The sequence below is a fragment of the Morone saxatilis genome, unplaced genomic scaffold (genome assembly GCF_004916995.1).
Source record: "Morone saxatilis isolate NCDOM2014 unplaced genomic scaffold, NCSU_SB_2.0 Contig1, whole genome shotgun sequence".
Classification (NCBI taxonomy): domain Eukaryota; kingdom Metazoa; phylum Chordata; class Actinopteri; family Moronidae; genus Morone; species Morone saxatilis.
In genome coordinates this window covers 12,494,614-12,506,253 of record NW_023339651.1, presented here as the reverse complement: position 1 = coordinate 12,506,253, position 11,640 = coordinate 12,494,614, and the positions used below count along the sequence as shown (strand labels likewise).

General features: G+C 41.2%; 1 protein-coding gene across 3 annotated transcripts; it reads right to left on the bottom strand.

The window, feature by feature from the left end:
• Window positions 1–1,014: 1,014 nt before the first annotated feature.
• On the bottom strand, window positions 1,015–10,861 carry tbc1d24 (TBC1 domain family, member 24). 3 transcript variants are annotated; one of them, XM_035665859.1, is made up of 8 exons: window positions 10,799–10,861; window positions 6,535–7,644; window positions 5,794–5,799; window positions 5,433–5,591; window positions 4,846–4,909; window positions 4,176–4,271; window positions 2,774–3,020; window positions 1,017–2,607 (listed from the first exon to the last, which is right to left on the bottom strand). In XM_035665859.1, exons 2-8 carry the CDS (start codon window positions 7,521–7,523, stop codon window positions 2,453–2,455), a joined length of 1,716 nt encoding a protein of 571 aa, XP_035521752.1. In that variant the 5' UTR covers window positions 7,524–7,644; window positions 10,799–10,861; the 3' UTR covers window positions 1,017–2,452. The 3 variants fall into 3 exon arrangements, with proteins under 3 accessions (XP_035521768.1, XP_035521752.1, XP_035521759.1); XM_035665866.1 differs by lacking the exon at window positions 10,799–10,861 and adding an exon at window positions 10,589–10,652; XM_035665875.1 differs by lacking the exon at window positions 5,794–5,799 and having other exon boundaries at window positions 1,015–2,607.
• Between the last annotated feature and the right edge of the window lie 779 nt (window positions 10,862–11,640).

Here is an 11,640-nt window from a genome sequence, read left to right as displayed (position 1 = left end):
AAGCTGAAAAAGATGTATCTATTTATTCTGAAGGACAGATTTGTGATCAGTAACATTGGGCAATTATTGGAAGCAGAGACCTCTCTGTGAATCAAAACGATGTCTGGACCTCCTTAGTCTGCCTCTTAATCCCCTGTCCACAGCCACCTTGTTATCTGAGGGGCGGGGGGTGGTCAAGGAGAGACCCATCTCAGTGTAGGGTTAGTTAAACACTTAAGCATCTTACTTCTAGAGGCTGGAAAGCATGGTTTTCAGGAGATGCGCCAGACCAACACCCAAAGGAGTAGCTAAATATAGACGTGCATGTGCGATTAGCAGTGTGAATCCTGAATGAACAGCACAGCCTTGGCAAGATGGAGTCAATGCCACTTACAGTAAGGAAGGAATTACTCCACCACTTTGCCATCTAAGATACTACATTTTTCCATGTGCATTAGGCCGTGCCACACCCACTGGTAAATGAATTGTCCATATATTTTAATAGAGCTCTTGTACAGTATTGACATTTTGACATTTTATACTGACATGTTAAATTAAATGTCTGACAAAGAAGTCAGAGGATCGGTTGCTGACATTTGCCAAATTTGTATTCTATACAGCAAATGCAATGCCTGTGAGGTGGGTCCTGTTTGACTGAAATCAAACAATGATCTGCAATACAGCTGATTATTAAAAGGAGGCTTTTTACAGATATATTTGTAAGTATATCTGACTCATCTCTGCTAAATATTTTCCAGTCATGCAGTTCACTGTCAGCTTCCACAAAGCAGAGACATCCAAACAAAAAATAGACAGTGTGCATCAAGAAGCGTGTATGAGTAATTCAGTAGTCACACAGTTAAGGTTTTAGACCCAGACCTACCTATGATAGATATGTCATATTCAACATTGTCATTTCATTATCTGCTAAAACTAGTGTTGAGTCTAAACTATGATGTTCTCCCTACCACTTATGGTTTTCATGTAGCAGGGATATGCAAGTTTTCCTCTAAAATTTAATTTGAAAATTATAAACATACAGTTTTTGGTGCTAAAATATGCACAGAAAACACCACTTATTTACCACAAATAACTGTATAACAGGGTTTTTACTATACAAATTACAATATAAAATTGTAACTTTTGTATAATGACCTAACAGTAATCTTGGGAACAGGCTTACTAGCTGTAACTATAGGAGTAGAGCAAAACACAAGAACATGGGTATTAGGGAGTCAGATTCATGGTCAGCTGACTTTAAAAGGCATCTGGCACACTTCTGTGACAGTCTGAAGAAATGTAACCCTCTCTTTGCAGCGACAGGGATGTGATAGGTTTGGAAGAACAAAAACAGTTAGTAGCAAGACAACAAAACTGAAAGCATATTGCTGTATTTGCACATGTAGAATACATTTGTAGTTACTCAACTGATATTTCACTGGAGCACATGTTCGAACATACAGATACAATGGGTGTATAACCCGAACAACAGGGCACAATTTTGGACTTATTTTGTTTCACACCGTAAAGGACGGAAGTAACAGGAAAATGATCAAAAGAAAGATGAACAAACTGCATTTATATCCAGTACTTGTAAACCAAAAACACCTCTTGGAAGTTTTCCTTTTTAAAAAAAAAAAGTTTGTACTGTTATTCACATGAATATTCATAAACTATACAAAAGAGAAACTGCTACTCATTCAACAAAAAAGCTTTAAAATATGATATAAATTGGCAACACTCAAATTCACCACTAACATTTACAAACACATACCACATTATTTCATTTAGCAGATCAAGAAGTGTGGGAAAATGTGACAGGACTTGAGCAAAAATGTTGCAGACCTGGTACGACTTCACTACTTCATAATCTCAATATTCCAACATCTAAAAACACGTCACCAAATTAACTCTTGACTTCATACGTTTTATCGTAAACCTTCATTCATCAACATGGTATGGTAAATAAAACATTTTAAGGACTGCAGAGCTACCTATACAGTGAATTTGGCAGATTCAGCTCAACCACATAACACAGAAGACTGAATTTACATTCAGAAATTCAATTGTTTCAGCTCAGAAAGAACATGAACACATCACAAAACCCTTAAAATGATCCTTAAATCGGCTTTATGTATAGTTGATCCTGAACACTTTCTTTATATTACCGCACACTTTAACATAATTAGTACACCATAATACAAACCTGTAAATCATTTTTTTTTTTTTACAGAAACACATAAATATCACATTTATTCACATGTTGAAATTTGGACCAACTGCATTAATAAATAAAAAAGTTAACCATATAAGAATTTGAAGGACGGATGTAGTTTTATTTGCATATCTGTGTTTTTCCACCCACACTTTGCTGGACATTTTATATCAAGATTTTCTGCTTTAATATGTTTTAAGTGTTTTAAGAGAGTCCATCTCTGTATGGATGTACATGAATGTACGTGTGCGTACAGCATTACGCGGCCATGGCATCCTGGAAGCCCCACACTTCTAGCAGTGCAACCTGAAAGCTCTCAGCACAGAGGGGTGGGTTGTCAAAGGTGGCACACCTGCCAGTGCGTCCATGGTTGAGTTCAGAATCAATGTAGAGAGCGTTGCCTTCACCTCCCCCTGAACAGAGAATAGCACAGTTTGTATAAGTTACAAATCGAGTACAAAAATGTGATCCCATTGTTGAAGATGAAAATTGAAAAATCCTCAACTCCACTGTATCTGTCGTGTAACTAAAAATCATGACAGAGAAATACCCGATAACATACAGCAATAATCCACTTACCCACTATGATGGAGTCAAAGTTGCCAGCCATGAACATGGAAGTATTCTTGCAGTTGAGGTTGAAGTGGCGGGCAGAGAGGAAGGGTGACAGGTCTCCAGCAGGTTTCTCTGGCTGCGGTAAGCTATTGTTGTCTGCGTTTTGACCCTCAGATGGAGCTGTGTCTTCCTGGTCCTCAGTCTTGATGGAGGAGGCTAACTCAGGGTGGCGGATCACCACCCACTCATAGCGCTCCATCTCTGGTTTCAGCTAGGAAGGGAAACAGGCACTCATCACTAACTACACCCCAGAGCATCAAACATTAAACAGAGTAATACTGCACATTTATTTACATTATAAATTCAGATTTCCTAGTATCACACTTGTACAAGGTGACAATACATGTATCTTAATACAAAGCAACTCCCTGATTCTATGCATAAACAGGCCGATGCTTCATGACAGGAATACTTTGGGAAAATAATGGATTGATAATGATTGATTAAGGTTTAACTGAAAGGAGATGCATTGTGTGATGTTTATCTATAAAGGGTATACTACAAAATCTGCCTCATTACTTCTGCACGTTTGTCTCATTTAAATACAGTACTTAAAATGTCAAGATATTTTAACTTTAGCCAAACTGCGTGTTCAAAGAGAAGTACTTCGCTCCTTACAAACATCATTTCAAGACTACACTCAAGTATTTGCAATCCCAATTGCAATTGCTTTTTTTAATGTAAAACTAATGTCTAACCTGTGTGTGTTTGTCTACCACTATACTGTATATTTTTGAGGTGTCTTGAGAAAGAGATCATGATCTCAATGTGCTACCTGTCTAAATGAAAGATTAAACATAGTAAATAAAAAAACATTTTATTGACATCAGTCCTTGCAGACTGTCTCTGTTTCTGTCTCGTGTCAGGTGATCAGATACTACTGGATCAGGTTACAGAAGTTTTCCGATCTGCATGTGCAAGTATTAGTGTGTGAGATGAAGGCGTTTTCTGGTGTGCGGGTTGAGACAGCCCACAGCTGTGCATCAACACAGATAGCCACGTAAATAATTCATACAGAAGGCATTAGAGAGGCAGGCTGCTTTGCTATTTCTAGCCCAGGTGTTATTTAAACCTAATGCTGCACTATCACCAGCAAACACCATGTGGTGTGCTTGTTTTTACAGAGGAAGACATGGTGAATTGTGACCCACTAGGCAGGCTTTTCTAAATGAGAAATGCCAACTGGGTCCAGTGACACTAAAATCAAGCACATGTGAATCCAGAGTAGATGGTGCCCTCTGGTGGCTATAGTGTGGCACTGCTAAAACTTTTTTCTTCAATTGACCCCTAAAAACCTTCTTAAAATTCACAGAAATTAACAGAAAATATTTTGCTGGTCAAGTCAAGGCACTAAAAATAAACTCACCCTAAAGACAAAACACTCCCCTGTGCCAAAGAAACTCAATTTGTTTCCTCCTCTCTTCCGCTCCTCCCAGTCTGTGGACAGGAAGGCTCCACATACCTGAGGCAAAAAAAAAAAAAAAGAGTAATTTGTGAGTTTATCTTTTTTTAAATTTGCTCATATGCAATGGCTTCAAACACTGAAATACTTTAAAATTTGTACTAGTGGAAGATTGCTATTTGTACGCTCCCAGCGTTTGCACTGGGATCCCTTTGTAGCACCATAATCCAATCATACGTCACCTGTGTAATCATGATCTCCGACACCACTTCACAGAGCCCAGAACAAGAATAACACCTGAGTCTACTTTGAAGTGCACAAAGCTACTGTGATCACATAGTACACACCAAAACCAATAGCAAGTTTTGCAAAGGCGGCTTTTGAAAGAAACTAGTTTATGAGAGAAATACTGTTTTATACTGACCCCACTATAGCTCACTTTGTACCTTAGAATGTAAGTAATTCTGTCCTAACTAAGGTTGAGGACATATTGTAAGATTTACACAATATTTAACACAATATTTGGCTATAAATAAGAAAAAGGTGGAGAATCCAGACTATTCAGATAAGATATGACTTTCTCCTACATGGGGAAATCATGGGAGAGTTTTATGTCATTGTGTGTGTTGCTTACGTCTCCATCTGTGGTCCGGATGAGGAGCAGAGTGGGTTCGTAGCCTTCACAATGCGAGTAAAATCTGGAGGAAAATTTAATGAGAAAGTTTAATTCATTGCAACCTACTTATTAAACATTTAATACTGAATTAAATATATTTTATGGATTATATACTTACAGTCATGTACCTAGGGTTTGCTAGATTTACTAAAGCACACATGCATGCACAGTTAAGTAAGACACTGATTAAATATAGCTAATGGTTTCCTTACTTATTTATTACTTTAATAGAGACTAATTACATCTGTTCCATATAAAAATATGAATGAACTAGCAGGAGGGTGAAAGAAATTCTTGACATAATGACTGCATGATAATTAAGGTCCACTGGTTACAGCAGACAGAATCTGTTCCGTATATAGAACAGGTTTAGGCAAAAAGTCCAGAAAAGTACAAAATCACTTTATTTATTTTTTTAATCCTTTGTACTACAAGCACAAAAGTAAAAAAAAATAGACTCAATTCTAAGCAAGGCTTAAAATATAGATTGTAAGCAGCAGCCAAATGCTGGATTAATGTACTGAGGTGTGCACTGGACAGTGTACCTGTTCAGACTGCAACCATGGGTAGCGGTGGTGAAGAGGAGTTGTGGTTGGCACAGGGCAAAGCGCTCAGGAATCCATGACCAGATGTCCCGCATTTCCTTGGCGCTAACAATCTCCGAGGAGAAGGTGTCAGGGTTAAGAGCCAGCTGCACGTTCCGTCTGGAGACGCCCCAGAAATATGGACACAGAAAGAGATGATACAGAGTACCGAATATGAGGCAGTTGGTGATGCATAAACCATTAAACGTAATTTTAAACAGAAGATGGTGTGAATGTATTCAAAGTAATGACAGTAAATAAGCATTATTTGAACAAAAACATAGAAATAGATCTGGAGAGAAGCATAGAGAAGAGAACCCACCTAAAACTGTGAAATAACCAATGTAGTAAACAGGAGTGGAGTGAAGAGGAGACAGAAGATGGTGGACGGAAAAACGTGGCACAAACCAAACAAAAAGGAAACAACATAATGTGAGACAAAGATGCAAAAGCAACTTAAACCATTCCTCACAGCATGGCAGAGTATAAAGCTGACGGAGAACAAGACATTCTAGCCAATGAAGCAAAGGAAACTGCTTGAGTAATTAAAAATATATTCTTGGGTGTACACTTGTGCTAAACTGTATAAAAAACATCTAAATTGGTCCTGTCCTTTTTTTAACATTGCATTCCTCTCATTCTGTGCATACCGCTGTGATTAAATTTATATTCCAGCAACTGTGTATTACATTTAATCATTACATTTAATGTTCAAGAATGTCCTTTCTAACCACAGCAGTAGATATATGGGTAGATAAACCACATTTCATTTTGAATCATAAAAGGTATTCTTAGTGTGTCCCTGTCATCTAAAAACAGTTCATGAACGTACTATGTCCAAGTGCTTACTTCCCAAGCATTGAGATAATGCTCCTTGATGACAAAAAATATTATAGATGTGTACACCAGCAAGATATAAGATGTGATGATTCTGTCCTTACTGTTGCTAGATATGCAGTAGGTTTGCCAAGTTAGGTAACTAGAAGCAGTGTCCTAGTTTCTAAATAAAAGCACAGAGAGATGTTCACAATTGACCACATAGAAATCACATTATTGACTATACCGCTTCTGTTTAACGGTGATTCCTTTCTGCTGCAGGGACTTTTCATTTGTGAGCTGCAGCAGGGTGATCTCCTTACGGCTTAACAGACGGATGGAGAAGGCCTTCTCTAGCAACTTGTCAGGTGTGACGGTGGAGGCAATGCCTTTGACGAAAGCTTGGATGTCTGCCCTAACTTTGGCTGAATCCTGCTGCTGCTGGTTGCCCTGGCCTCCCTGGGCCCCTGCTTTATGCTTGCGGTAGAACTTGAGCAAGGCTATGGCCACACGGTAGAGAATCTTGTAGCCCTCTACTAGGTAGACATCGAAGATCCTGACCATGTGGCTGAAAGGCAGGTCACCCAACACCCAGCGCTGCCAGTCTGAGTAGACTTCCATCACATCCTGGGCTGTGGCCACAATCAGCTTGTGGCCAGCTGCGCAGTACTTGTTGGCCAGGTCACCAAAAGTCATGCAGCTAGACTCATAGGCCAAGAAAGTCTGGTCCAGCAGTCGTTTGCCCGGCTCGTTGCAGGCCAGCATGCGGCTGACATGTTCAAAACACTGGGCTTCGTCTATGCTGAAGTGCAGGAGCAATGAAGTAACAGCCGGTAGTGATGGGCAGTGGGAGATATCTGGAAACTGTCCAGCCACGCAGTTGATAATCTGATGGGCCGAGGCTACTGCCTCTGCCTTCAGGCAGTACCGTGGTACAGGACTTGCATCCACAAAATCTGGAAGTGGGATGTGTGAGGAGGGCTTCTTAGTGGCTGCATTTCCCATAATGTCACGATATACTTCTGCATCTGGGGTAACGGTACGACAGGGAATGGCTTTGATGAGCTGCTGGTAGACTTGTGCCCGTAGTTTGTGGTTTTTGGCCCAGTAACCCTGCCGAGCCATCTGTTTGAACTCTTTTAGGTCTTTACAGTCTACCTTGGTGGGCCCGCTGCTCTTGGCCAGATCCCCCATCTGGTTCCAGTCCACAAAGCTGCCATATTCTTCTTCAGCCATGGTGCTGGAAACTTGCTGGACTAAGTGGGAAGAGAGGAGGGATGCTCCGGGGTATTACTAACCTTCTGTCCTCCACACAGCAGATAACTAGCCTATTTTTCTTAACTGCCCATGATGGTTACTGGAAGACACAAAGAAGGAAATTAAGAGATCAATGTGCTTAATCATAAAAATAAACCAATAAAGAACTGCAAAAACATGTCTGTTTCATACTGAGCAGTACAAAAAAAAAATGTACAAAACCCACTCCTTGGTGAAATCCTACAACTGTTGTATAGATGGCTAACTCATATAATAAGATATGAATTAGTGGAGGATAATACATAGATTGGGGATAGTTAAATGTGTGTATGCATATCTGTTTCCATAAGAGTTAGGGATGTATTACAAACTGGCCACAGTAGATCTGTAGTGTACCACAACATTAGCCAATGATCAGATTTATGCTCTGGTAAAGATCTCCAGATGGAAAAAAACTTATGAAAAACTTATTATGCATGTCATTCTTTGAAGTGAAAACAAATCAAGTAAACCCATAGCTCGAAAGGAATGCAGTGCAAGGCTATCTTAGTGATACCATATGACAGCCACAAAACTATTTCAGATGACCCGTGATGCAGAAATATATCTTGGACAGATTTAATTAGTCAAAGTTTGATACTAAAGCAATTAAACTGCGATCTCTGGTGGTCAAGGCTCAAAATTAAATTAAATAAAATCAGTGCCCCACAACTGTCTTGGATTCTCTGTTCAGCTGTCCCAGACTTAACAACCACTGTCCCAAATTGAAGTTGTTAATTTAGCCGAATAATGACAAACTTACTACAGGAGAAGAAAATAAAGTAAAAAATAAAATAAAATCACTTCTTAGAAGTAAAGAGGGAGCCTAACAGGGTCTGAAATGTCGCTAAATCTAGTGAGAAAGTTGGCAATAGTCTCTATGATTGATTTTGTGTGTGTAACCGTGCGTGATGTAGCGTCACTTGACAATTTTCCCTGCTGGTGGTGAGGTAAATATAAACATTTTGTATGCTGTCAAAACTTCACTAGCAATATACTTAAAAACTGATTCAATACTTAGATAATTCCCCGCCTGGATAAACCCACAACATACATGGAGATGTCCAAAGATCATGTGCGGTATAAAGTATACTGAGAATGGTTGTTGTACGATCATCAAACCATTTAACACTGTTATTCAACAATGTCACGTGGAGATGCATGTCCAAAGATCACTTGCAATATACTGAAAATTACAGTCATAAAATCATCAGATCATTTCACTCTGCCCTCTGCCAAGTCACATGGAGGTGACTAGTAATACATGACTGCACGTAAAACTGGAAGCCTTTATCGTGAGTGTCTTACTTAGAAGGTATGTTTACCCAAATGCTGCCAATTTACCTTTGACACATGACGGGTGTAATTGGTCCATGGTAGACTTGAATCCAGACCAAAATAAATGTAACTGGTCAAAGGCCTCTTTGAGGTTTTAAACAGAGATTTACTCATCCAAAGCCTTAAGTTTCTAGTACATTTAACCCAACGTCTATACATGCAAAGGGAGGCAAGGCAGCATTGAGTATATATATATATGCCTACAGTAACATGCTTAGCTGCCATTAAGTTCAACTAGCCAACCTTTAAACCTAAGTGCTGTTAAAGGACCAGTGTGTAGGATTTAGTGGCATCTAGCGGTGAAGTTGCGGATTGCAACCAACCGAATGCTGCTTGCGTCTGCATTTGTCAACCTGGGAATGAGAACGGGCCACGAAGTGCGCAGGAAAAACTACACAGGCCGAGAAACTTGCGAAAAATGCTCTATCTGTAGCCAGTGTTTGATTTGTCCATCCTGGGCCTACTGTAACGGAAACACTGCGGCGCGTTCAACGATGGCGGATCCACGGAAGGTGACCTGCGCCAATCTGTAGATAAAACTGCCTCATGTGTGTGGGAACCGAAAAACCAGTGACTCCTGTATTGCAGGTTACTTCCAGGTTATTATGACCTAATCCGACACAAGACACTTCACTCGAATAGGTTCCGATATCCATTTTGCCACACTCACGGTCTCCCTACCACTCTTTACACACTGGACGTTAACACTCGCGCGGGACCCTCTACCACACCCAGTGGTGGACAGATTTCTCTTCTGCATAACTGTACAGGAACTCACAGCTCGCTGTACTGTACCCATGAATCCGACTGCGAACATATTAGCTCCGATTCAATTTGGGCCATACAGCGCACAGACAGTATGCACAGCCCAGAAAACATGCACAACGTTTTGCATACTCACCTTATACCACCAAGACTTGAGAGTATCTCTTGAAAGACATTTTAATACTGTGAAGGTCTCTTGATGGAAAAGAGAGCTGCTTATCTAGCCTTAAAAGGGAAGCTTTATTGGGGCCGACATGACTAAACTGCGTACCCTTCTCAAAACTGGACCACCAAAGGGTCTCAGGTAACCGTTGCCTGCACTGCGATTCAAACGGATTTATTTCTCACTCTTGGCGCTCAGCAAACACACCAGAGCAACATACAACTGGCTAGCGTCTACTGCAACTGCCTCCCACCCCTGTCCCGAGCTGTGCCGATTCAGCTCTGTGTCCCCGACACACAAAGCTGCACATTTTCACTCCATCAAATCTGTTAACAAAGCTAGCTAGCCAGACGATGATAGTAGCGCACAGGTCGGTGGAAAGCCAGTGCCACCACGGGTTCACACTGTTTAACCATTTACCCCGCCAGAGTAAATCTCCAATTACCACGCCATTTTTCCTTCACGCGGCCAACTTCAGCATTAGGCTACATTAGTGCCGGCACAGGTTGCTGCCGTGTCAGTCGCGTGTCCAGCAGCAACCTACGACCCTAACACCACATCACACACACACACACCACACACCAAAACCTAGCTGCCAAAGCACGACGTAACAGCGCCAACGACAGACCGCGAAGCCATGCAAATATCGACCCGACCAAAACACACCGACTCCAGTGAGTTCAACATGATGTTGGCTCTAACGTTGCTTCGCGCCAGCTAGCATGAAGTGTTCTACGACCCCAAATTCATTTGGCTCCGCAGGCATGTCCTTGGAGTTTGGTTGCCTGCTGGAGAGACTTTCGACCTTGATTTGAGGGAGAAGCGATGCATTTAAACCGCAGAGTCGGTGACAGGAGCATAAATTGCCCTCCACCCTACCAATACCGAAAAGTGGTAACGCAAATGAATGTAGTAACTTAACAGCCAAGTAAAAGTGTCGTTGCCTTACCTGGATGGGAGATGTCTTGAGACGTGACAGCAGCATTCATCCCCATTAAGTTTGCTCTCGAGCATGCGAAGTGCGTCCCCGGTCCCTGTCAGTTGAGAGTGCTGCTGCTGGAGCTGCAGAGAAGGGGCTCAGCGTGGGTCTGGTTTAAACCTACACTGTTTACAGCCACTGCACCTGTGTAGCTCTGGTCATCCCTCATAGGAGCCAGGGAGAAGCCTTCTTTTCTTTCCTTCTGTGAATGAAGAAACAGCAGGTCAGGTTACTAGGCTCGATTACACACTACTGTATCATTATGTGCCGCTCCTACATACTTAAACATATCAAACCCTACCGACCACTTTAGTAGCGGGTATCACATACAAATAATCTGCACTTTAATAAAATTGCAGAACCTATGAGTATTACAGGTAATGTCACACAGATGATTAAAAACCCAAAAATATAAATGTCCTCCAGTTTCGTTACCCACAACACACAATATTCAGCCTACTCTTAATGGCTTAGCCTGCTTGACAGACCAACTTCACACCTGCTGTGACCCACATAGAGGCTGCTGACACGATCACGTATCCTGATTCGTCTTGTTTTCTTACAGACATGCTACTGTGAAATAAGCTAGCGCACTGGACCCGAGCAGGAAGTACCCTAGAAAGGCACAACGCTGACCTTTCGTCCTGTACTCAAAGCAACCGCCCAACACATGACAGTTATCTACTGATAATTTAATCTGTGGAGCATCATTGCCCTTCCCACACACATCAGGAAATGTTGTTTTCGGCCTCGATCCTGTCCCTCTTAAACACAGCGCTGATGTTTTTCATGTCCTCAATTTACTTCGACTT

What these genes read in the sequence shown, in the direction of transcription:
- tbc1d24 (XM_035665859.1), bottom strand. Translation starts at nt 7,523, where the DNA reads ATGGCTGAAGAAGAATATGGCAGCTTTGTGGACTGGAACCAGATGGGG. An exon ending in CATGGTTGCAGTCTGAACAG is followed by an intron (nt 4,910 to 5,432) that starts GTACACTGTCCA and finishes ATTTTCCTCCAG; the next exon opens with ATTTTACTCGCATTGTGAAG. An exon ending in GGGAGTGTTTTGTCTTTAGG is followed by an intron (nt 3,021 to 4,175) that starts GTGAGTTTATTT and finishes TTCCCTTCCTAG; the next exon opens with CTGAAACCAGAGATGGAGCG.